Below are 26,477 nucleotides of genomic sequence, written 5' to 3'. Positions count from 1 at the left end.
TTAATTTGCATTTTACATGGATTTTCACGATATTGTATCATTCAGTAAATGTATTTACTCCACAGTAAAATTATTTTTTTAAACACATGAAAGACTTCTAGCATCTCAAGCATGCAAACTTGAAACAATATAAGTGAAAGTATTTCAAGTATGGTGCTGACTAGGTTCTTTTCCGTATAATTTGAGTTTTGAAAGACTGTTGACAGAGTACATCTTTAAAGAAGGATCCTGCAGCTGATGCACTCAGCATGCACAGATAAAACAGGAGACTGTTATAAATGTCACCGCTGTTCCTCAGACAAGGAAACATGGGCCTAATTTTTATTATTTTAAATAGAAAAAAACCTTTTCATTTCTTCATGAAAAAAGTGTATTTTAAATGAAAGTGTCTCATATATAAAATGTTTTGTTTATTATCTGAATAGGTCAGTGCTAAATTTAATTTTGAGTGGAACTGACCACATTTGCGTATTCATTCTGATATTTGACTCATTAATGATCATTTTCTATGCCTGAAGAATAATATGCTTTTTTCCGAGATAATTGGAAAATAAATACATCAAAATGTTTTTTCCCCAATAAACCTTATTGCACATATTTCAATTTACAGAATTTCACATTCAGTTTTGCAATAAAGAAACAATTAAAAACATTAAACAAACATATAAAACAAAACAACAATGATAGTAATAATCCCTGTGTGTGTCGCTTTTTTTATGCTCACATACAAACAAACGTTATGAATGCACATACAGAAAAAAAAAACTAGGCAAAGGCAAGGCAAAAAACAAATCAAAATGGTTATGGCAGCAGGAGAAGAAATAACAATAGCCACATTAGGTGTGCTTTTTTAGCATGCCCACTACACTAGTACTAGACATGCTTTTATTGTGAATTACTACACTAAATCAATGCTTGCAAAATATCCTTTATTTCGAAAAGTAGTGGACAGTTTGCACGATGAATGTTCAGTAATACTACCGCCACCACTCCCTTTAAAAATAAAAAAAATAAAATAGATAAGGAAAGTGGCACCGTGACTCGACGTGTCTGAGTGAACTGTCATGTCCTACCTGCCTATCTTAACTTCCTGCAACAGTGATGCTGCATTCACGTTGTACAGCAGGACAGCATTTGTTGGCTCTGTCGTACCATTTTAACTTAACGATTTTACCCGGTAAAATATGGATTTCCTTAGCTCATATGTTTGTTTTTACACGTAAAATCATAAATGTAATTACAGATTTCATGAGGATCTTTCTCAGTTGCCTGGTTTAAATAAAGGGAATAGCAGAGGTTGATTAGATAACACAGCACTGATTTTTCCCATGGTCCGTGAAGATGGCACGTTCGTAATGACGTGAAGGAGGGGGAACGGGCTGATCTGGTGGTTTGTTCAGCCATGTTAGTTTCGTTTGCTGTTCACAAGCGATGAGAGAGGAGAGTCATGGCCTTGTCAATGAGTGGAGAGGATGAGGAATACGAGTCTGAGTCTGAGCAGGTAAAGGTTTTTACACTTTATTAGAGCAACACTATACCTTATTATGAGCTGAACCGGAGTACCGAGACAAAAGGAAAGCGTTTTTTTAGCGCTTACTTCAGGTTGACGTTCCACCCGCTCTTGTGTTTATGTGAGTCAGGTTGAAAGGAGTACATCGTCTTTTTAAACGTCTTTTACGAGTCTAATTAGGGGACAAAACTAACACATTCCAATCATTTGAAATGATAAATTACCGAGTGTCCGAATAACAGTGTATATTTAATTATTTTTCCCCCTTAGATCCTCTTATCATGATATCCAGAACTGACCCATTTTGTTACTGTCCATCTCCACTACTCAGCAGCTTCATCCAATCATGTTTCAAAATTCCTGCTGTGGCCAGAACCCCCCCCAACCCCTTAGCAGTTGGACTGTTCTGCTTTTTCACACTCACCTGCTGCAATGGAAATGTACCGTTTTGATTCTTTTTTTTTGTTTTGTTTTGTTTTGTTTTGTTTGTTGGCACAAATCTCCACTCCCAAAACTTGTCCCACCACTCTGCGCCTTTAAGAAGGCTTTAGGCAAAACGTTGTTGGGGCAGGGACCTAGGAGGGGGATGGGGAGAGGGAACAATGAAGTAGCTCTTACTTCTGTTGCTTGTTGATCCAGTGGTTCCAGAACTGAGGAGCAGAGGTCCCCTCCATTCACTGGCCCGGGACTTGGTTTAGGAGTTAGGGCAGCTCTAGGGAAAGTGTTCATGTCAACATTAGAGGTGAACATTTGTGGGATTAAGTGCAGCCACAGCACAGCATGAATCACAACTAACCTTCCCTGTTTTAGTGTATTGCACAAGTCGCCAGGAGATACTTGGCTTGACAATCAGCCATAAAAATATGTGATGTGTAAGTCACTTTATTGTGCTTACATCATCTCAATCCACAACACCCACTAACGCTTAATCACGAATGAAAGTTTGAAATCGTCACTTGAGACACATGGTCAGAGACAGCCGCACATGCCTTTCGAAGAAATCCTGTAATGAGCCTTGCGACTTTCTCCCACTGATGTCCAGTGCGAGGGCTGTGGATGGCTTTTCTTTTTTTTTGTTTATAGTCATTGGCAACAATCCTAAATTCCTGACGTATTGTTCTAGAGTTACAGTAAGAACAAGTCAGCTGATAACCAATGTGTGCTTTAGTTTGTTTTTTTTGAAATGCATCTCAGGACACAACGAAGCTGTATTCAGCTCCAGTGTTATCGTGTGTCCCTAACTTTGTGTTAGTGGTTTTTCATTTATGAAAGAGTTCAAATGTTTTGCAAGTGGGAATTTGAGACATTTGCAACCTGACACTTAGTTTTGAAATTTTGATCTAAAAAAATGTATTAAGCAAAGTTAATACATTGAGATCCATTTATCAAGCTACAGTTGTTAAAAGTGAGATGTGCATGTTGCACAAGTCATCCATTCACTGCAGGACAACAGAGCGGATCAGTCTACGCTCAGGAGATGTTCATTTTAGTCCAATATTTCTCAGTAGGACTATAAAACGTAAGGTCTCTTTTGTCAACACCTTGCTCTCCTCTCGCTCGGTTAGAAAGTAGTTCAGCCTATGATCTAAATAATTTGCAGAAAGTAGCATACAAACACAGTGACACTGGACAAACTGTTATTGACATAATGTCTGTTTGTAAGAGCTTCTCACATTTCCTTCCTGAAAGTGTTTGCATGAAGAAAACCCTCCTCACACTTAAAAAAAAAAAAAGAAATATCTCTAATCTGTAGAAGTTCAAAATCCTTCTCAGAGCAAGATCTATGCTGAACTGTTAAACAAGAAGGACGATGCTATACATGTTTGTTATTACACTGTTGGTTTTCTTCGAAAAGACTCTGGTACATTTCTACTTTTGTCGCTTGTCTTCTTCCAAATTTAAACTTCAGCTGCTGAGAATGTAGACAGTCCGGACAAACCTGTTCTCTTTCTATTGAAATGTACCTGTTATACCTGCCCACAGCGAGGGAAATGAATTTGTTGGAGTGGAGAAATCGGCTTGTTGTTTGAAAGAAAAGCTCAACAATCAGCAACTGAGCTACAACATTTATCCATTTCACGTGGGACGTGTCTTTGTTACCCATAATAAGCAGAAATGACAGCTGGAAAATGTTCACGGCCTCAAATAAAACAATAACCGCCTCTTATGAGCCTATTTTTAACCATCTCTCTCTCAGGCCCATATTCAAACATTTGCCACTAGGAAGGCAAATGTGTTGCCAAGGTAACCCTTCTTGCTAGAGTAAGATGACTGTCATGGTCTATGATTAGTCTTTTTCTTCATAGTCCCTTTGTAGTCACATTGTGGCCGCTGGGAAGAAGCAGAAAAATGCAACGCATACAAAGATTTGATTATTTTTTTCAACCATGTCATAATTCTGTTTAGTGATTTCCTGATAGATCAAAGGAGAATCGGCGGCTGTTGTCATCTGAGTGACTGCAGCATTTCGGTGCAGGGAATTCTATTTATTAATTTATTTTACTCTATATGGCTGTGATTGACTCTTTTGGCTTTTTTAAAAATTTAGCTTTATGGCTAAATAAATTCATTGTTTTTATTTTACATTCACAGTCATTTACAGCTGAACTGATTCAATGGAGTCTTTAAATGAAAATGTTAAAAATCCATTTCTAAATAATGATTACTGCAGATTTTGTACTGTATATTTTGCATCATTAAATAATTATTGTACCCAGCTAAAAAGGAAAAGATCAGCATGTCCTATAGGTCCCTTTCCTGGGTTTATTTTTCACACCATTTATCACACTTCTCTCCAGTTAAACCTGAACGGTTTGTCTTTCAGCAGCGGGCAGCTAACCGGCCCAAACCCAAGATGGGGACGTCAACCGTTAAGCTGCCGTCCAACCGCAGCACGTCTGGAGCCAGACGGAGGAGGACGCGCTGCCGTAAGTGTGAGGCGTGTCTGCGGACCGAATGTGGAGAGTGTCACTTTTGTAAGGACATGAAGAAGTTTGGTGGACCGGGGCGCATGAAGCAGTCCTGCATCATGAGGCAGTGCATTGCAGTAAGTCAGCATTCAAAGAAAATGATGTCTCATATTTAATGATTGCATCTGACAATAAATACAACTGATGATACTATTGTGAAAGAATGAAGGCATGTTTTTTTTTTTCTTCTGCAGCCCGTCTTGCCCCACACTGCAGTGTGTGTTGTTTGCAAAGAGGCAGGGAAGGAGGACACACTTCAAGACGATGAGGACAAATTCAACTTTATGTTAATGGAGTGCTCCATCTGCAACGAGATTGTTCATCCCAACTGCCTCAAGGTACTGAAACCCGACTTGTAACTGTTGAGCAACTCTGTTGAGTAATTACAACCGTCACTTAATGTGTGAGTCGGATGAATTTCAGATCATTTTAATACCACAGAAGTGATCCAGGCATTTGTGCTTCAGGCAATTAAGTCAATTTGATGCTGAAATTGAGTTTAAAACATCAACCCCTGTAATTATAATTATACTGTTGCAAAGTTTGACTGGCTGGAACAGTAGAGAAGTATTGTATGATGTGATTCATACTCAGTACTGTCCTAAAGGAAAAGCTGACTATAGTAAATGAAATGCACACAGGACATGTGCAGCCTGGCGTGTGGTAATCATTGTTTCAATAGCACACGCTTTGGATTGTAAAAATGCTGTTCAGGGTTTTCATTTTTGTTTGTGTGCATTTATTGTAAGATTGGGGGGACAAATCAGAATACAAATACCATGTCTTTTTTTATTGCTCTAAACATCACACCTTTAGTTTTTTTTGGGGCTCTTTTCCGCTCTCTTGGTTTGTGTGATGTGTTTTTGTCTCACAAGCCTAATTGTGTACTTCACATTTTGAACACATGTAGGATAGTTCAGAGAAGATATTTGATTGTTTGTACTTTTCCTTCATGTAATCCCTAAAGGAAAACTTCAGACTCCAGCTCTGGTTCAGTTGTGCTGACCAACATATCAACTGTCTTTCTCTACTTTCACTGCCTCTGTCCTGTTGAACGCTCGCACTCACATGCGTACAGAAGCCGATTGTATAATTTGGTTAGTTTGAGGTCTGGATTAAGACCGTGTGCGTTCTCCTTCTTTGCTTCAGGTGAGTGATGCATCAGGAGTGGTGAACGATGAACTTCCTAACTGCTGGGAATGTCCGAAGTGCAACCATGCTGGGAAAAGCGGAAAAGTGAGTAGAAATGTGTGTGACTGGGATGATAATGATTGCACCACAGTTTCTAAATCTCTGTTCCAAGTATTTCAGAAACAACGTTTCCACAAAAGAACTTGTTTTACTGTCGGACAAGTTTCTTCTTTTCCCTTTTTTTGTGTTTGAGTTTCATCAGTTTTGTATTTAACCAAGTTCCTGTTTACTCATTTGTTTGCTTTGTCATTCACACATAGCTATGCGAGTCACAGAAGCAGAAGAGCAATGACTTTATATTTTGGTCACCAGAGCAAGTTTAAACATTAATGGATTTTTTTGTGCTGAGTTTCCTGGTTTTTGTAGGCTGAAGGTATAAAGTCGTTTTGCAATTGTTGTCCCCTTTGGTATTGAAGCAAAAAAGGGGTCCGGGGTTCAAATACGCCTCCAACCTCCCCGGCTCCTTGCTGCGGGAACAGAAACCTGGAAAAGAGGAAGGAGACGTTTCGTCCGTGTCCAAAAGGAAGCCGGAGCGGGAGGAAACGCCAAGACACAGACCAGAGGATTCGATCCACCGGCAGCCACCTCTGCTCTCCCCCAGCAACCTGCCACACTCCAGGCCTGAGGACAAACTGAGGAAGAAGAGGAAGTTGTTTGATGATGATGAAGAGGAGGATCTCAGTGTGAAGAGGAAGGTTTGTGTCTGCCCACATTCTTCAGAAGTTTGACTTGTCTCTCTAAGAGTTTGAATCCAGGAGCAGAGACTCTTATTTTTTTTTCTAACTTCACAGGAAATCAAGACCGAAGAGGATGATGAAGACACATATGAGGAAGACGATGACGAAGTAAGGGAGCCTCAATTCCGGAGCAGCATAGGTAGGAAAGGGCGGTTCGGAGATACTGAAGACGAATGGGATTACAAGGACACAAAGACTGACCACTTGAATCCCTCCATCAAAACACCGCTTGGCGACAGCGACCAGTCACACTGCAGCTCTCCACAGGCCGGTCCCAGCAGCGAGGGCGGCAGCGAGACGCAGGAAAAGGGCCACCGTCCCAAAGCGCGGCGTAAGCGCCGCTTGCCTAACAGAGATCTGAGCCGAGAACTGAGCAAAGAACTGAACCAAGAAATCCAGAAGACAGAGGATTCTTTGGCAAACGAGAACCGACAGCCTCTCAAAGTGGAGCCAGAAATGGAAAACGAGGAGCCCAAGCGGCTGTTTCGCAACGGGAACGAGCTCTCTGATCAACGGTCCCACCTCAAGACCAAAGAGATGAACGGGACCCCCTGGGAACTGCGGCACTTTTACCCAAGTCGGATCACGCCGCTCGGTTTTAATCGTAGTACCCCAACAACACGGCCAGTCCCGCCACGCTCTCCGCCCAAGTGTGTCCAAATGGAACGGCACGTCGTTCGGCCCCCTCCGATAAGCCCGCCTCCTGATAGGCTGCCCCTGAAAGACGGGAAAGCGCATGTCATGCAACGGGAGGTGTGGATGAAAATATTCAGCTACCTCACACACCAGGAGCTGTGTGTCTGCATGAGAGTGTGCAAGACGTGGAACAGATGGTACATCTACACTGCACCTTTACAGTCGAGCCTGAAACTATTCGGAACTCTGGCAGGTTCTGACCTTAAGTGACTTTTATTTAACCACATTTTTTTCTGATTGGAAACGAGACAATAACAATAAGACACATCTTTGTGCAGAAAAAGCAACATTTCTTTTTTAACAAAAAGTGAAATAATCTTAACTTGCCAGGGCGATGGACACTGTCAGGCTCAACTTTACATTTTTTATGTTCAACCTAAGATACCACGTTACATTTTTTCATTGACATGCTTCTTAAATATCAACTTCTGCACTCTAGGTGTTGTGATAAGCGACTCTGGACAAAGATTGATCTGAACCGCTGTACGTCAATCACCCCCCTTATGCTCAGTGGAATCGTCCGCAGACAGCCGGTTTCCCTGGATCTCAGTTGGACCAACATTTCTAAAAAGCAGCTCAGCTGGCTTATTAACAGGTTACCAGGTGAGTGTGATTAGAAGCAAACGTTTCCCCGTGACATTAGTGCCGCACCTGTATTTAAAAGCTGCTCTGTGGTTCAGGTCTGCGAGTATTGAAGCTGTCAGGCTGTTCTTGGGCGGCTGTTTCTGCACTCTGCACCTCCAGCTGCCCTCTGCTGCGCACCCTCGATATACAGTGGGTGGAAGGCCTCAAAGATGCCCAGATGAGGGACCTCCTCTCACCGCCTACAGATAACAGACCAGGTACAACCAAAGCTAAAGCGCTGAGTAGTGTTTTTCTGTACTATCATGTATGCTGTGACACCTAGACACATTACTGCACTAAATGACATTCAGAATCATCAAAGAAAAAATAAATATAACCAGATTTCTTTCAAAAAAATATAACGAAATGAGACTTTGAATAAAAAGTCACTTTTTTTTTTTAAATCGTAGTGAGTCAGCAAACTCACAGAAAGAATCAACTTGACTAAGAAGATTCAATTCCTTTTCCCTGTGCAGAAAAAAATCCTTTACTGAAGCCAAAAAGTGAACAAACCAAACGTTAGAACATAACCACACAATACGCAAAGAAAAGGAGATGTGCTATGAGGAAGTGAGTGACAAATCAATACAGCAGAGGGGAAAAAAAGTGCTGCTCAAGTTGAAACTTGTTGGAACAGTTTGAAAACAAAACCAGGAAAGGGTGCAACAAGTTTAAGAAGAGAATTGTTTACTACTGGAGGGTGACCTTGGGAAAAGTGTTACCTAATAGAGACTCAGAAGAACATTTTAATAAGGTCATACTTGGAAAAAAATGTTTGTTTTTGCCTAGATCCCATTTTAAAGAAACAAAAGTTGTGCTTTTTTTTATTTTTGAAACATCTATGTATCCACTGAATAAAGTTTTGTGGCAGCTGTTGGTGGATATTTAAGCCTAGAAATTAAGTAACTATTTCCTCAGTCGACTTATCAGTGCCATCTGAAAGATGTGCACGAAGCACCGTCTGCCTTATAACCCAGAAAATATTTGAGCCCTGAAGAAGGAAAAGGCTAAGGAAGGAATGCGGTCAGGATACTTATCGACAGTAAAAAAAAAATCTCACTGAACATTTTTCACATTGTGACCTTCATAGGTCTGCCCTAATTGTCTATATTTAAATACATTTGAAACACTCTGTCTTTTAAGTCATGTGTTACAATGTTCTTTTTTTGCCACTTTCCAAAAAGAAAAAGTTTCTCTTTTTTTCCATTTGAGCTTAGCTGTGAGGTTTCTTTTGACATACCGTAAATTACAATAAATATTTTTTTTTCTGAGCGTCCAAAATGCCAAAATATGTTTTTAGAAATCATTTTGACCACCACTAGAGAACTCCAGTTCCTCTGCTGTCCTGTTGAACTAGTTTCTGTGTGGCTCCAGTCGTATTGAAACGGTCATGCGTGTCCCGCAGCAGCATTGTCAGCTTTTTTTTTCATCTTTATATATCTAGGCTAAACGGTGCTTTCACTTTTCTCCCCAAAAATAGTTTCTTTTCTATTTTACCGTTGCACCAAACTGAGCTGTGGAACAGGAAATAAAAACTTCTTAGGACTAAAACTTAAGTTGAAACAATTTTTGGATAATTTGAGATTCCGCAATGACTCTGAAAGTGAACTGATTGGTGCTCTGTGTAACCGTGTGACAGGTCAGTTGGACAATTGTTGCAAGTTGAGGAACGTGGAGGACCTGCGGCTGGCAGGACTGGACATCACCGACGCGTCCCTGCGGCTCATAAGTCGGCAGATGCCTTTGCTGTCCAGGTTGGACCTGAGTTACTGCAACCATATTAATGACCAGTCTGTTAACTTACTTACAGCAGCAGGGACCACAACCAGAGACTCCCTCACAGAAATCAACCTATCAGGTGAGATCCAAGGCTTTAGGTTAAGTTAGGGCGGCAGTATAGAGACAGAAACACCTGGGTTTGTGGAGGTATTATGCAGTCGTCAAATATTAAAGATAAAACCTAAAGTCAGGGAAAAGGCCTTAGATCTCTTAGTGTTATAGGCAAAGCTTTAACACCCCCCCCCCAAAAGATCTGTCCTTAGGTTATGACTAACTCAAAAAAGTTACACATTTGACTCAAAAAAGAAGAAAAGTAACCATTAGGCGTGCCAGATATTAATGAGACAATGTAGGTCAACCATAGCATACATAGCATTTTTAGTCAAAACTACTCCCCATCTAATGTGATAAGCTGCCTACGCATTCGACCACAACCTCATCCGTGTCATGGTCACATTTAGTAACAGATAAGCTGATTTAGAACCACTAAAGTCACCCAAATATACTTTAAGGCCAAACTTAGTAGTATTAGTAGTAGTCTACAAAAAATACAGTTTTGTTTTAACAAAATATTTTTGTGATTGTTTAATTAAAAGTAAAAATTAAATATGACAAAAATCTAGTTCAAGATGCAGAAATCCAAATTTAGGGTTATTTGTTTTTGCTTTCCTTCTGAGCACCACACATGTCTGTTAGCAGTACCAGCAGCCACAGAATCACCTCTTTTCTTTAAGAAGTGAGAGCTCTGAAACTCAAAATAGCTTCATGGTTAAAAACATTATAATTATTAAGTTGGGAGCATTTTTGAATATTAGATGGAATTTTAAAAATCCAATACTTAAAATGAAATTTAATGCAAATATAAGTTTTGTCACATTTGTTGTATTTTTTTTTTACCTTTTTAAAATACCCTTCTGAAAAGGAATCAAACTGACGCAGACGCAAAACTGATTTCTTCTCTTTTTCTTTTGTTTGTGTGCTTTTTTTTCCAGTTTGTAATCGAGTTACAGATCATTCCTTAAACTTTTTCAAGCGCTGTGGAAGCATCTGCCAGATCGACCTCCGCTTCTGCAAGCAGGTGACCACGACGGCTTGCGAAAGGTTCATTGCAGAGATGTCAGTGAGCGTACCTTTCAGACTAAAAGAAGAGAAACTCCTACAGAAGACCAGCTAGCTCCTACCAGGACAAACGCGTTCAGTCTGTCTTTGCACTTAATGGAACAACCGGTCCTGTGATAAGTCTCTGAATCACTGTCTTAGATGAAACGAGGGAAAGAAAGCTGGGGTTCTCACTCAACTGATAAAAAGGAAAAAGCATGCATGTATTTCTGTTAAGGCTGTGCTTTTCTAAAGATGTGGTTGTAAGTAACTGAGTTATTTTTATCCTTTTCAAATTTTGAAATTTGTATTTTTGTAAAAGCAGCATTTCATAAGTTTAGTGTTCCAGGCATGTAAGTACCACAGAGCCTGTTTGGCATAGAAAAACAGAGAATCCTTCTTGCCGTCACATATCAGTGTGCCAATATCAACATTTGACAGCTCATTTCCATATCATATTAAATACTGCATGTGAAGTGACTAAATGGTCATCAACTTTGCTTTTTTTGGAATGTATTTCAGTGATTATAAAATAGTAAACGAACTGTAAAATTCTGTTACACCCTCATGTTTTACATTTATACTTTTTAATGTTGAGTGTTCTGTTTATTAGGGGTTTTTCTTCAATATTTCAACATTAATTTATTTTTTTTATTACAGTTTGTATTTATTCTGTGACTTTGACGAAGCCGTCTTACACGAGTTAAAGTAATGCATCTAATTTATCAGCTCTGAGCCTGTGGCAGTATGCAGTCGGTGGGATTTGACTCCCACAAGTCAGTCAAAGGAAGTTGACAGAACAAACCTCGAGGCCCACGCGTCTGGTTTTCTATGGTGGCATCTTATTATGACCTTTGTGAATATTCCTGTAAATTCAAACCCTTGCTTCATACATTGCCTGTTGTATTTTGGGTGTTGTGCTGTCCTCTATTGCCTCAGGTGAATGTGATATTGTTTATATTTGTAAATCTTAAAATTAAGTGCTGAAATGCATTAAAAGATTTTCATTTGTATCCTAACGGAGTCTCTTTGGCTTTTGCTTGTAACTCATCATTGTGTAATAGCCACTTTGTGTCTAAATAATTTTAGATCCTATTATAGGCTGACATTTTTTAGTACAATCAGGCTTCAATACAATTGCCATCACATTTCTTTTTTACTTTTTTATTTATTTTTATATATAATCTTAAGTTAACTCTGTAAAAATTTCTTCAAACCAATAGTTATTTGCTACGTATGAAAAAATAGGACAACTGAAACTTCAGCAATGAAGAAATGCAAAGACACACTTCATTAAATGACATGTCAATCTTTAGAGACAGTTTCATTTTAATGTGTGGTCCTGATCCAGATGGAGAATTTCAAAGCCAGGAAAACCTTTCCAGGGGTTTTGAATTAATATCTGAGCTTAGTGTTACACCAACCAAACTTTTCTAGAGAAATACATTTGAGGACTTTTGTATTTGTGGAAAAGCTATAATTGTGACTTATTTACACTTTTGTTCAAAATATAAAATTACTAAACATGTCAATCAGAAGGTTAAAGTCAGGCTGAAGATTAGTCATCTTAATGTAAATAAGATATTTAAAAGGGTTTTAGCCATGGCTGTTTCCCAATTTCTTCCTATATCTTAATGTTTTGTAATTATGCACTTGTCATTAAAAGAATAGAAAACAGGGAAAAAAAGTCCCAGTAAAACAAAGTATGTCAGGTTAAAAAGTAGAAACTGTTCCAAATTCTCAGTTTGCAGCAAAAATGAGATCATAAAAATGTTCTGCACACATAAATAACACAAGCTTTTAAAAAGTCTTTAATTAACAAAATAAAAAGTTCAGCATTCCCAAATACAAAGACCAAACTTTGAACACAATAATGAAGAAAGAAAAGTGCAAACTGCTACACTACTCTGAATGGTTGTGTGGATGTGTGATGTGAAAGTTGCAGTGTTTTTTGTTCCACATAAGCTTCATTACCAATAAGGTGGATTTTAGGGGGAAATGAATAAAATACGAGTACTGTTGTTAGTGGAGGTATTTAGGACAAAAATCCTTTAATTTCCAAAAGCGTCTTGTAATGCTCTGATTCAAGATGAATAATCTGCTGAAAAACAAAAATCTGATGAAACACATTTCAAATAGAAAATTAGTATAACTTTGTAAAAAATAATCCAGCTTCAGCGACATATTTATATATAATTACACACATCTGATATAGATCAATATATGCAAATATACATACTGATTTCTCTCTATATACTCACTCTACCACAGCTATCGGGTACACCTTTAAATAGTTCAATACATGGTTCCTACATAAACTCTTAGCTTTACACACTTCATTTCATTACCGATAGTAAACAAAGCTAGACATTCAGTTCCACATTCCCAGTTCAGCTAAAAAACATGGAAGATGGTTAAATAAGATAGCACCTCTTTGTATTTGTCGTCTCTATACAAGTGCTCACATGGACCGGAGATGGCATCAGAGGGTAAAAAATATTGCTACAATGGACAGGTATTTTTTAGAATTATTTCAATGTTTTATGCATTAAATAAAAGAATATATCGGAATGGTAAATCTAAATAACAATGCATCAAGCCTAAATGATGAATTTTGATTAAAAATGGTCCAAAACGTGATCACGTTCCATCATGCCCCAAACCAGTTTGACATAAAAGGTTTTTCATTGGATCCTAAACAAGAGGCAGATCAGTGGCAGTGCACACTTTGATGGGTGGAAAATGAGAGAAATATTCACCCACAATGCTTAGACCTCAACCATGAGTTTACCACTAAAAAACGATTGAAACAAGTAAGTAAAAATAAGTCTGAAAACACACTGGGAGCCAGTGTAGGGAGTACGTTACAAGAGTACAGTTTGCATTTGTGTCAGTCACATAAAGACGGTTACGATAGTCCATTTGGGAACAACAAAAAGCATGAATGGCTTTTGGAGGTCATCGTGACTCAAAAAGGGACTTCCCTTTTGAAAATTGGGAAAAAAACTTAAAGCATTAATGATTAACCAAGTGGTTAAACTTCTACTGAAAGCCACATTGAAATGTTCACAGACTGGCTGAGTGAGCAAACGGTACGTCAAGATGAGGCCCAACACTATAAGGCAGGCTGGAGAGGGCCAAACACAATACATTCAGTTTGGTTTTAAAAATAGGCAGCCAGTTTCATCTCATCCCAACATCTGAAGGTGTACCTATAGAGTCTGCCATGACAGGCAGATAGATTTATACATCATCTGCATGCAAATAAAATGAGAAACTATGCTATGAAAAGAATCCAATTAAAAAATGTAAAAAGTAGAGGGACCAAGGTGGATGCTTGTGGGACACCAAACGTCAGGAAGAAGAAGAAGAAATGTTGCCAATCATAACAGAGTTGGTCGTATTATCGGACTATTCTTTAAACCACTGCAGCACAGACCTGTGAAGGCCTTGCCTTCCTGATGAAGCAGTGGTGTCAGGAGGAGGCTGAGGTCAACAGCGTCAAATGCAGGAACAAAGAGAGCAAACGTAACAGAATTTGTTATTTCTAATGAGCTGTTTTAAATGAACTTCAGCCTGTTGGAAAATTCTGTACACCTTTGCTCGATAACTTCTCATAGCATGTAATTGGTTGCAAGTGTTGGTGCATTAAACACAAAGCCTAAAAAAAAAATGTTTGTGTTCGAAGTAGAGACTTGTATCACCCCCCTCCCCTGCATAGCTGAAAAGAAAAAGGAGTATCCCCTTTTTAGTTTGGCACCTTGTTTGCTCTCCTGTTTTGAGATTTAGTACGAGTCTGCTGCCCCTCGGCTAGCTCACGTGCATCAGCTGTACAGTGAGTGGACCAAAGCTATACCTAGCAAACACAGTATTAACAACTAATTATGATTTTCAGTGAAAACGATTGCAGGTCATGCGCGTCACTCACTCTTTGCTTTGTGAAATCTGACGAGGCCAAACATTTAGGTAAGACAGCGAGTCGATCTGAAGTTACAGTCCTGTTCTGAAAAGAATTCTTGTAAAAAAAATAATATATACATTTTAGTGTGCAAACTATAAGACTTTGAGAAGTACAAACATCCAGTAAAATCATTTTTTTCTTGTGATTCAGAGTTCATGAGCTGTATCATTAGGTTACGGTACCATCCCTCTCGGAGACGGATGCTGCAGCTGTGTGTTAGGACTTAAAGACATGCACGGCCCTCACTACGTACTGCCTGCAGATGGGGCATTCGTTCATCCTTTTGCCGCACTTTGTACAAGTGACCATGTGGCCGCATTCCAGGAGAACGCAGTCGATCGTGGCATCCATGCAGATCCTGCAGAGATTGTCGTCGCGAATCGTGAGCGGACAGATTTCCCCGTCTGCAAGACAGGAAGTAAGAAGACAGCAGAGGTGAGAAGACTTCTGAAGAACCTGATATGAGACATGGCTAATATATATATATATATACATATATATATATATATCATCCACAGACTACAGAATCTGATGCAGTGCATGATGTCATGCCCACCATCTCTTTCAAAAAGTCAATGCATCTGGACGTTTCCATGACAACATCAATCATAATCACTGGGGAGGAAATATAATCCCGTTTGCAGGATTAGTGCACATCACTAGGAGGAGTGTGATCTCAGAGCGTACAGATGAGTCTCTTCATGAATGGACCCAAGTGAATTAGATGATCCGAAAAAGCTGTCACAGCAGCACTCAGTCATCAGGACTACGTACTGACAAGAGATGAATGAATGACTGATGAAGACTCCACAATTATTACATATGGAGTAAGGATGTGACTCTGCATTTACAAAAATAGGGGGTAGAGGGGGGGGGCATCCACGGCGCTGTAAGCCTTACCTCCAATGGCACCGTTGCAGATAGGAGGCGGAAAGGCCATCACTTTAGTGTGGGAGAAGCAAAGCAAACATGACATAAATGTAGCTCTTCTTTTGAGCCACTTATGCTACTGTTATTATTATTATCACGATCATCATAATTAATAAGGAAAAGGAAGAAGAGGCTGTATTAGTGTGTAGCGTTTTATCCGGAGAGGACAGGACTAGAGCAAACATGAGTGACATCTTACCTGAGGTTACTGTACTGCTCACATTTTCCACTGTAACAAAAAGAGTTAATTAAACTCACTAAAGAAACTTAATAGGGGAAATTATATTAGCAACTCAATCATTTTACATACAAAAAGTGTAAAGAATGGATTAAGAATCTGTAAACTAATAAACAAAAACTCAAATCCGTACATGATTTCCTGTTTTCCTCTGTCTCTCTGTACAGTCTGCTGACGCGTTCCACCAGCTCCCACTTCTCGCAGCACCCTGAATAGTTGACAAAGTTTCTGGCCAGGATCTCTTTGAGCTGCCTGACAGACAGACCCTCGATGTCTCTCAGACTGGAGATGTCTGAGAGGGACGCTCTGGCACGACGGCGCATCTGAGGACTCCCCTAAAAAATATATATATTTATATATAAAATAAAGACACTCAACACTGCCAAATACTTAAAGTCCACAAAAACTTTCTAATGATAAAAACAAAAATTTCTCATTTCTGTTCTTGTTTTTTTTGTCTGAAAGGATAAATATCGCTTTAAAAACTGCATAACAATCCCCCATGACACTGAATAGGATGAGGTAGACATGCAAGGAGGACAAACAGATGGACTGCCATCACTTTGCTTATGATGACGATGATGATGATGATGGTGGTGGTACAAAGGACATAAATCACCTCAGGAGTGTGTTCATTTGGATCCAAGTTAAGGAGGGAGACTGATGTGGCATCCCCCATGTCCTGCATAACAACAGGTAACGACAAACATTAAGGTGGGCACAGGAGGCACCAGATCATTAGATACTCTTCAGGTGGCTCACTTCGACATTAGAAACAATACGCTGTACCTTCCCTTCATAGAAAAGCTTAGGGCTCTATAAGTAGCCCAGGTACAAGTATTTATAGTGGATCCTGACATCGCACACATAAGCCTCCTTTCTACAGTCAGTTGGAGTTTAAAGCCTAATTCGCACAGATTGTTGTGGGTTTGCAACCCTTGCTGTGCTGTGTCACAGGTCATCCATTCATTATCATTTAAAAAAAAAAAACACTAGATGGCTTTTCGTTCCAGAGAAAGTTTTCAACATGGTTCATCTCATGACCCTAACTTTTACTCCCCTACTTTAAAGACTTTCTTTGCTTTAGACAAATATAGAAACACACCAAGCTGACAACCGAACCGAGACTCTAGTAAATGTGTTTTAGAAATATCCAAAAAAACAAAAAAAATACATTAAAAGGTCTAAAGCGTTGCCTCGCTTCAGTGGCTAAAGAAAGAAAAAAGAAAAACAAAAAGAAATACTCCTAAATTCAGCTGTTACCTACTGATAAACATACAAGGCTGACCCAAAAGACTCACTTGTCCCTTTATGAACAGTCCTTTTAAACTAAAACTTAAAATAATTAGACTATTATTTTCTATTATTATTTAAAATCAGCAACAGGAGCATTTAGTAAATAAAACTCGTTTCTACTAAGAAACAATTTTGACATGAGAGTTTGTGTCGACATCATTTCCTGTTATCTGGTTTCAAGTGTATGTGTGGTGATCGGACAATGGTTAATCTACAGGATCTTACTGCATTAGTAACATGTGCTTTACCAAGTGTGCACCTTTGGCAATCACTACAAACTTTGTGAAGCACAAGGTGGAATGGCCAACAAGCATGGTTGCATGTTTGACAGCGTTTTACGGTGACAGTCAATCCTGTGCACGCATGTTTGTTTGCGTATGCACTGCAGTGCTGCGGGGACAGCCTAATCCATGCAGACAGTCAGAATAGAATAGAATTGGTAAGGTGCTCTCCTGCACCAGTGACAGCTTCTCCATCACAGTGAGACTTTAGTGAACTTGTGCGTACCCTTGTGATGTGTAAAGATGTCCACGATTTAGGGTTTATTTTTCCTCACCTATTGTATTTTGACCAACGATAAAAGGTCTTGACAAAACTCAAAGTCTGCTCGATTCAAATTCAGTGCTGACAATCGTAAAAAAATTAAAAAGGTTCTGCAGAGTTCTAACCCTCTCTTCTCGGGGTAGGGTTTGGGGGAACGTGAAAACAATGAAAATTATGGACGACCCCTAAAGGAAACTGCTGCAAGATGGCATAACAGGTCCAACTTGTGTTAAGAAGAAGCAGCAACAGCTGTCAAAACTACTAGTGACACCGTTTTTCTTCTTCTCTTCAGATAGTTTTTGTCATTAAGGTTGACCCTTACCTGGTTGGTGTCAGAGCTGTCGCTTCTGCTGAGAGGTTCCTCCTGAGAGGCAGCAAAGGCTGACAGTTCGGAGGCAGACTGTGTGGTGGAGGGGGCTGCGGTGTACAGGCTACGCGAGCGAAGGCTGGCTGCGTCAGGGTCGTCCTCCTCCTCTTCCTCGATGCCTTGGTGACGAAGCACCAAGTCCACTAGGTCTTCCTTCTCCCTGCAGGTATCAGTGGGAATGTTTCGCAGCTGTAGGTACTGACGCAGGTCCTTCACACGCAGGCGCATGAGGCGTGGACGTTGAAAGGCGGTAGCCTTTAGTAAATGGCAAGTGGCACAGATGCGCAGGTTCTCCTGCAGCACGCAGCACAGAAAGCAGAAGCTCTTCCTGCAGTCGCAGCAAACATGCTGCAGAAGAAAGAGGAGCAATCAGAGATTCCTGTTCACCTGCATGGCAGAGGAATGCTAAATAGTTTTGGTTTAGATATTGTCATTTTATTTTTACAAAGGCAAAAAATAAATCATTCAACGTTTTTAAACTCCGGGTTTATTTATGTCACAGTATACATTTTCCATAATTCATTTATAATTTCATGCTATTGACCATTAAGACGTGTTCGTTTTTTGACTTGCTTTCAGACTGACAGGAATATTAACTGAACTGGATGTTGAAAGGTAAACATATTTTTCTTTTACCAAAATATATTACATTTATAAATTTAGAGGACTGACTAAAATTGAGGGGAGGTCCGATTTATTTAGGTTTCCAAAAATCAGATCACATCAGTAATCAAGCCTAGTGTTTTTTTATGATATCAGAAGGCTGATCATAAAAAAAAAATTACTTACATAAATCAATAATCAGGATTTGTTTGTGCAGTTTTTGTGCAAGTAAGACACATGGGACTTTTGGTTTTATTTTCGACATTTGGTCTGAAATATTGCTAAAACAAGCCATGTCAGTTGTCCCATGGTGATTATAGATCTGCAAAGACCAAATGCTTCATGTTTAATCCACATGTATAAAGATAGAATAACTGTCAACTTTTAATGCAACTGTGGATATTTTGATCCCATGAAAAACATTAAAAGATGTATTATGCCGAGTTATAGCAAATGTTTCCGCCTGTAGTGCCTAACAAAATAAAGAACAAGTAAAAGCAAAACAAATAAAATCATTGCAATTCAACAGAGTGGGCTGATGTGATCAACACAGTGTACACAAACAGATTAACAGAAACAGATCCATTTTTTTCTCTTATGTTCATCATCACTAGGGTCATTTGGAGTCCCATTTCAGTTCTGTTGACTCTTATTTGAATTGAACCATTGCAGTGAAATTGAAATGATGTTTTTGGTTGTTTTGCTGAGTTTTCCTCATATCGTGCAGCCCTAGCGTAAAGCAAATACTTGTCATTTGTGCTCACATCAGCATATGAGATGGAAAGGATGCATTCTCCTTGAAAAGCCTACCTTCCTCCTGAAGACTGTGAAGGCCTGACCACAGGCCTTGCATACCAGCGTGGGGCTTCCTGAGCTCGTGGGAGGGTACGTTGAGTAGCCAGCACTGGGGGCAAACCTGAATGGCCCCGCACCAGCGCCAAACCCTGGCTGCTGACCTCTGACGGCCCCGGTTCCCATGACTTCATTCAAGATACCACAGCATGAAGCCCACACGGACGAGGCCCCTGCCTGAGGAGAAAACCAACTATTTACTTGCAATGGAAGTTTGTGACTCATGATGGTTACGACGCAGATTTCCTTTGTTTTTATAGAGACAATTGAAGATTTTAGACTAACCTTGAAGCACTCCAATAATATAAACAATCAAAAACAATTAAAAGCAGGAACAATATGTACCGCCGGGTAAACACTGACTAACAAAAGGTTTTCAAATAAATGACCTGTGCCACATAATCATAATTAAATGTCGCTATCAATACAATCGCAGTGTCGTCTAAATATTTTTGACAATGAAGATATGACAGAGCATCAGCTCTCCGGCACAACAACACGAAGAAGGCTACGACTCTTCTACTAGCTAACATAGACAGTTCCTGCACTGCAGTGCTAGCGATCATCTCCACAGAGCTATGACTGAATTATGATGGTTTGGATGAGAATGTCAAACCTTCATTGCAGCTCCAGTGTCGCGACTGAGAAAGAGAAAAGTAGCGGCGTAATCATCATACAGCCATTTAAAGTCGATGGATTCAGTGATGTAAGCGGCTTAGTTCGTGAGGAGAGATACGAGCCAATCGTAGTATTGTTAAAGTGCTCCTCCTTCTTCTTCTTCTTGTGGCTTTAACGGCGGGAGGCACCAACGTGAAGGTGCATTACCGCCACCTACTGTGTTGGAGTGTGGGTCAGAGTGGGGACTACCTAACAAAAAAAAAGAAAACAAAAAAACCACCCCTGAATTCTCCTCATAAAACCTGGTCCTGCTCAAAAAAACTATAATCATACCATTTAAATTATAGTCCTTCTTCTTCCTCGTTGGTTTAAATGTCGAGTTACTGCCAAGAGAAGATTGGCGCCATCTACTGTTGATTTTTTACAAACTTAAAAAAAAGTCCAGTCCAGTCTAACTTCATTCGTAGAACACGTTTATACAGTATTTTCTTCTCACAAAAAAGCGTTGTCCAAGAAAATGTAATATCAATGACATACTTTAATAAATTTAATATGACATTCATAGAGAAATTATGAACCATATATCTTAAACACATGCATAACGTAAGGTGTTGTAAAAAGGGATGGGACAATACAAGATTTTTCTTCTAGTTCACTCCTTTTCAAGCACATTAGTTGTTTTTTTTAATCCGTCTATTATTAACTATTGCGTTCATTGTCATCTTGTGTTTGAAATAAAAATAAAAAATAAACTCCAATACAACCCACGGTTAAAAACGCTCACTTCAAAATCACAAATGTCATAATTTATCCATGGAAATACTTATTTTAAAACATGCTTTAACATTAATAACAATTCAGGCTTTTGTGTGGGTGGTTTCTCACCCAAGCTCGGGTCCACCAGGGGCCAGGGCAGGCTTGAGGGGTCCTGCACAGTATTTTAGCTGTTCCTAGCACTGTCATTTTCTGAACTAAGAGGTCTTAGGTCTTTCCATCGACCTGCTGTAGCCACTCCTCCAGCTTGGGGGTTTCTGCCCCGAGAGCTCCAATTACCACAGCCACCACTGTCACCTTCACTTTCCATGCTTTCTCCTGTTCTTCTCTGAGTCCCTGGTATTTCTCCAGTTTCTCATGTTCCTTCTTCCCTATGTTCCCATCGCTTGGCACTGCCACATCCACCACAACGGCTTTCCTCTGTTCTTTATCCACCACTACAATGTCTGGTTGGTTTGCCATTACCATCCTGTCAGTCTGGATCTGGAAGTCTCACAGGGTCTTTGCTCCCTCATTCTCTACCACCTTCTGAAGTGTTTCCCATTTTGGCTTTGGGCTTTTCAGTTCCATATTCTGCACACATGTTTCTGTATATTATTCCAGCCACTTGGGTGTGGCGCTCCATGAATGCTTTCCCTGCCAGCATCTTACACCTTGCAGTTAAGTGCTGGATTGTTTCAGGCGCCTCTTTGCACAGCCTACACCTTGGGTCTTGTCTGGTGTGGTAGATCTGAGCCTCTATCGCTCTGGTGCTCAGGGCTTGTTCCTGAGCTATCAGGATGAGTGCTTCAGTGCTGTCCTGTAATATCAGGATAACCAAGCATCTCAAGGACCACTGCTGCTGAAGTGTAAACCAGTTCATCGGTTTCTGTGATGGTTGTCTCATATGACCCTCAACAGTGGTCATATAGAAAAAGGAAAAACGAATCGTTTTCTCATTTTTTTTATTTTTATTTGAAAAGCAAATGAATGAATGATACACAGATTTGGGACACATATGAATACACTTTTTTTAAAGTCTGGTTTATTGAAATGATGGTAACTAGTGAAACTCATTATCTTTAAAGCCAGAAACAACTTCCTTCCAGTAAACATACAACAAATGTGCAAGGACAGAGATGGGGATTACGATTTAAGATAACAGCTGAACTTTGAAAAGCAGTGCAATCGCACTACAAAAAAGAAAATGTGCTTATCAATTTGTGCTGTGGATTTATCGAACGGGATGAATGAATGTTTAAAACAAAGTAAAAGTTTACTTGTATTCAAAACAACATACAAGATGTCACTGATGGACATTACAAGGCTAGAAATTATCAATAACAACAAATAAGCAAATGTCTGTTTTGCAAAGGTGTCATACTGAAAGTAATTTGAATTTTATGAGAGAGAAAAACTGTAAATAGAAATATGCCCAGCATAAGGTGTCGGGGAAAGGGGTGGGACCACACAGGATTGTTCTTCCACCCACTTCTTTTCAAGCTCATTTGTTTTGTTTTGTCTATTTTTAACTCTTGTGTTTATTTTTCAATTTGAGTTTGAAATAAAAAAAAATGTTCAAAAGATCATTGAAACCTCTGAACTGTGATGCTGTTTGTAGATGTGTAGTTTGCACAGTATGTATAATGTTTTCTCTCACCTGTTGTATTGTTTTTTGGTTTCGTTTTTTAATTGATTGTTAAAAGTAAATTGGATATAGAATTGGTGAAAACCCGATAAATGTCATTAAGACAGTTTAACATTTTAAACTAGTTCTTGATTTTTACAATAAATATGGATGTCACATGAGCTCTTCCTTTTTTTTTTTTTTTAAGAAATCCAGGTCGACGAAGGAGCATCCGGGAACGCTAGTTGAGCGCGCGAACAAGCTCTCGTGACGTTGTTTACAAAAGTGGTAACAGCGTGATGTGTGAATGACCCAGTCGAAGGGATGGATACCGACGCCGGAGTGAGTTTAATCATAATGTATGAAGACGAGTCAGTGGATGTTCGTTACAGAGACGGAACGCGGTTGCAGCTGTCCTCGTGCGGAAGTGAATTTTTGCTGGAGAAACCCGCAGACCCTCGCGGACATCCTCCACAGCCCACAGAGAGAGTACGACAGAGGACCAGGTTCACTGTCAGTGCATACAAGGTGCACTTCCGGGTTTCTTTCACTCTGTTTCTTTTAAACTACTTGTTTTTTTTCCCTCCCCAAACTTTATCAACATGACGATGAATCAAGAAAACACTACAAATACTGTAAAACTGGCACATCAAAATTTAACAGTCCTGAGGTTTAAATTATTTTATTATCTTATTAAACATAGAATAGAAAAAAAATGCATTTCCTTTAAAAGATTAAATGTTCTTGTAAGCCCTATATTTTATATAATTTTATTGTTCTGCAATATTTGGACCATACTTTTGGATTTCTTTGTTAGTGCCTTTTTGAATTCCTCCTGATTATTAAAAAAAAAGAACATTTTCATGTAATAGCTTGTTTTCAGTGGAATATTGTTTTAAAATCAGGACTACTTAACGTTTGTCGTTTGTTTACACAGGAGCTGGTTGTTGCTGCCTTAGAATTTAGAAATAACTATGCAAGTCGACCGTATCTGCCAGAAGAACTCATCTCTGCTGACAAAAAGAAGGTTATCATTGCTATATGTCCTCCTACTATTATCTCCTTTTATGTTAGTGTATATCTAACCCTTTTACATATCCTTTGTAGGGGTTTTTCTTTGTGGAACAGTGTGTTCAGTGGCCTGAGAGGTCATCCTTTCAGGCTGAGGACAGACCTGGGGGTGAGATTGGGATTAAGTCGGAGGAGGACCGAGCCGCGTTGATATTGTCACCCTCAGGTGAAACGTTCTCGGTGGAGTTCACATGCAGCTTGAGTCGGGATGAAAGTCAGCGTCCCGGTTTGCAGTGTTTGGACGGCACAGACAGTCAGACACAAGCCTGCAGTCTGATCTTTAACAGTGTAGAGGATTGCACTAAAATGCTGAGTCAGAGTAGAGTGAGCGCAAAGTCGGATAAGACTGGAAAAGTCACTCCTGCTCCAGAGAAGGTAATGCTTTTTCTTAAACATTTGCTTTTATCTATCTCAGGCTGTAAAGTGTGATTACTGTGTTCTCTCCTCCAAACCGATACAGATGTTTCAATCCGCCACAGTTGTCCAGCATCACTCTTGCAGTGCTTTCTCTCCCACATGGGCCTACCCTTTGTCTTTGGTCCGCCATCACTGGATGTCTCATTTTTCTGAAGACGTAGAGGCGTCAGACTCGAGCATTTCTACAGGGACCAACAGGGAAACATCCGATATGCCTTGTGAGGAAAGAATTTCCCAACTCCCTCAGGCACTGTCTCTCACATGTCCACTGCCTCATTGGCACAGGTTTGGTTGATAAATTGGCTCAATTCCCTCATAGTAATGGTTCATGTCTCAGCTCTTATGTCCATGTTTTAGGTGGAAGGTGAAGGATCCATTGGTCAGAGGAAAGGTATCAGACATTCCAACAGACCTTGTGAAAATAGTGTGGTGTCAAGGAATTATTTACAGGTAGTTATGCTTCTTTTCAGGGTTTGTTTTAAGGACTCACTCTGATGAAAATCCCATTTTTTGCAGCATTTTCCTCATGATGAAGGACATATAAAAAAAGAGCATTTGAGTTTAAAATTGCAAATCTGAGTATTTCTTTGTACAAATCATTGTGAATCAGGAACAGATGAAAAAATGCACTGGAAAAGCTTGGACATGTAACGTAGAACCTGCAAAGGCCACAAACTCCATTCTGATGCATCCACTTTAAGACAACTAGATCCATGTGCGTCTTCATTTTCCTCGTCTGAGCTGGCATGTGGCTCAAAACTGTACGGCTGGATAGCTCCAATATTGCGCAGCCTTTTTGTTATAGCACTAAGATCAGGTTAGGGTTGTGAGAGGCTGTAAGCCAGTTGGAGAGAGTGTAAATAGAGAGATGATGGGAAATGGGAGAAGGCTTACCATACTCTGTGCCAGGGGTCCTGCCTACAACTCAGCGGTAAAAACATTTTAATGAACTACTGCCGTTCTGCAGAAACTAAATCCTAGAAAATGACAAATTGAAAAAAAAATGGTCTAAAAAGGGCATAATCATAATTAAAAGACCACTGGGAATGCTTTTACAATAAAACAAAAGATGATCGGAGTGGGTTTTGAAGCATTTCAGCAGGTCATCAGTTGCACATATATCTTGTTTTTTTTGGTAGAATTTGATGCTGAGTGCATGAGGTGAGAAAAATAAACTTTTATTTAGTGCTGCACTGACATGACATGTCCAGTTCTGCAATAAATGTTGCTTGTTATTAGGATACTGAGTGGAACAGGCATTGAGATTTGCCCTGGAGATGGATCAGTCATTCGTTCTACTGGCATCAGCAATTCTTATTTTACCCATCACAAATTTGATCTTCAGTCGAAGCAGGTCAGCTTGCATCATAAACATATTTTATACAACATATTTTAAAGGCTGTTTTTTTTTTTTACCAGCTTGTTCAATTTTCATTCAATCGTTTGATTTCCTGCAGGCAAAAAAGCTCACTTACCACTTAAACAGTCTTCCACCTGATGTACACGGACAGATGTACTCCGTGTGCTCTGTTGTGAATCGTGCAAATAGGTGAGATCTCTAGCAGACGTTCAACACGTTTAAAGTCTTCAACATTTTTCAGATCTTTAACACACTCCCAACTTTTTTTTTGCTTCTTTACAGGATCCTTGCTATTTATAACCAGGCCAAGCAGTTACTGAAATTCCCTGCCTCTCCCAGCTGCCTTCAAGAGGTACTGGTACCTCAACTGGTCCAGTGTTTACCCATAAAGTAAACTTCTATTTGGGTAACAGTGTGATGCATGCTTTTATTTGCAGAGCAAAAAAAGTTATGAATCTGGAACATTAGAAAAAAATCCATGCAGCTCTGTGACTGTTGAGCAACAGATGAATGTGACACATGGAGCAGATAATCGGTAAGGGAAGTATTTCCTCATCATCTTACTTTATATGGGTATCTTACTTTTCTGTTCTCTTTCAGGTCATGTATTGTTGCTGCAGAACTGGAGAAGATAACGCGATTCAATTGTATCTTTCAGCGTGTTCTTTTAAAATGAGTTCCAAAATGTTCCAACTCAGTATTGTGTGTGTATATACATAAACAGATGATAACTCTTTAACATATTGCATCCAGTCCTGCTGGAAAACAGCCGTGTGCCAAAAAGGGAGGACGAGTGTGCAGTGTTCAAAGACGCTTTTGCTGAGGTCACCTGTGAGCCTGTGAATGACGACTGCATTGCTGAAGCTCTTGAAAATACCTCTAAAGCCATTCGAGACATCGATGCTCTTATGTCTGCTACAACACGGACATACAAGGGATCAATCCAAGGAGAAATGACTGATGTGTGATTACAGCTATAAAAGTCAATTTAAACTTTTGAATGAATGTATAGTTTATTGTGTTTTCAAAAATAAAAGATTGTGGAAAAACGGAAATTCTTGGTTCTGCTCTTTTAGGCACAATTCTTAACTCAGATAATGGATAATTAAAATGCACATTTGGATTCTTAGATACATTAATGGTCATTTTGGGAAATGGGTATTGCCAGGAAGACTCCAAAGAAACACTAGAGCAATAGATAATGTAGATATAATAGGTTAGTGTTTGTCTAACAATG

At 39.5% G+C, this 26,477-nt stretch overlaps 3 protein-coding genes across 7 annotated transcripts; 2 read left to right on the top strand and 1 right to left on the bottom strand.

Moving 5' to 3' along the window:
• Positions 1–1,362: 1,362 nt before the first annotated feature.
• On the top strand, positions 1,363–11,623 carry LOC101161646 (lysine-specific demethylase 2B). Of its 3 annotated transcripts, none has more exons than XM_020706081.2 (10): positions 1,363–1,501; positions 4,335–4,556; positions 4,674–4,817; positions 5,629–5,715; positions 6,069–6,365; positions 6,462–7,240; positions 7,543–7,706; positions 7,784–7,945; positions 9,367–9,481; positions 10,499–11,623. In XM_020706081.2, the coding sequence occupies exons 1-10, from the start codon at positions 1,448–1,450 to the stop codon at positions 10,503–10,505; spliced, it is 2,031 nt and encodes a 676-aa protein (XP_020561740.1). In that variant the 5' UTR covers positions 1,363–1,447; the 3' UTR covers positions 10,506–11,623. The 3 variants fall into 3 exon arrangements, with proteins under 3 accessions (XP_020561740.1, XP_020561739.1, XP_011477695.1); XM_020706080.2 differs by having other exon boundaries at positions 1,364–1,501; positions 9,367–9,585; XM_011479393.3 differs by having other exon boundaries at positions 1,366–1,501; positions 6,078–6,365; positions 9,367–9,585.
• Positions 11,624–12,392: 769 nt separating this feature from the next.
• Positions 12,393–20,226, bottom strand: rnf34 (ring finger protein 34). 3 transcript variants are annotated; one of them, XM_023958593.1, is made up of 8 exons: positions 20,011–20,221; positions 19,353–19,571; positions 17,895–18,287; positions 16,353–16,415; positions 15,867–16,068; positions 15,695–15,724; positions 15,466–15,507; positions 12,393–14,969 (listed from the first exon to the last, which is right to left on the bottom strand). In XM_023958593.1, the coding sequence occupies exons 1-8, from the start codon at positions 20,014–20,016 to the stop codon at positions 14,782–14,784; spliced, it is 1,143 nt and encodes a 380-aa protein (XP_023814361.1). In that variant the 5' UTR covers positions 20,017–20,221; the 3' UTR covers positions 12,393–14,781. The 3 variants fall into 3 exon arrangements, with proteins under 3 accessions (XP_023814361.1, XP_023814362.1, XP_004072567.3); XM_023958594.1 differs by lacking the exon at positions 16,353–16,415 and having other exon boundaries at positions 20,011–20,226; XM_004072519.4 differs by lacking the exon at positions 15,466–15,507.
• Positions 20,227–22,594: 2,368 nt separating this feature from the next.
• Positions 22,595–26,295, top strand: c9h5orf34 (chromosome 9 C5orf34 homolog). Its single transcript, XM_004072702.4, has 11 exons — positions 22,595–22,920; positions 23,330–23,419; positions 23,500–23,838; positions 23,924–24,165; positions 24,238–24,330; positions 25,120–25,234; positions 25,338–25,429; positions 25,523–25,592; positions 25,678–25,775; positions 25,841–25,887; positions 25,994–26,295. The coding sequence occupies exons 1-11, from the start codon at positions 22,717–22,719 to the stop codon at positions 26,206–26,208; spliced, it is 1,605 nt and encodes a 534-aa protein (XP_004072750.1). The 5' UTR covers positions 22,595–22,716; the 3' UTR covers positions 26,209–26,295.
• Positions 26,296–26,477: the final 182 nt, after the last annotated feature.

This window comes from Oryzias latipes, chromosome 9, assembly GCF_002234675.1.
Source record: "Oryzias latipes chromosome 9, ASM223467v1".
NCBI classification, from domain to species: domain Eukaryota; kingdom Metazoa; phylum Chordata; class Actinopteri; order Beloniformes; family Adrianichthyidae; genus Oryzias; species Oryzias latipes.
Note: the sequence above shows the minus strand (reverse complement) of the source record. Positions and strands in the feature narration are given on the sequence as shown.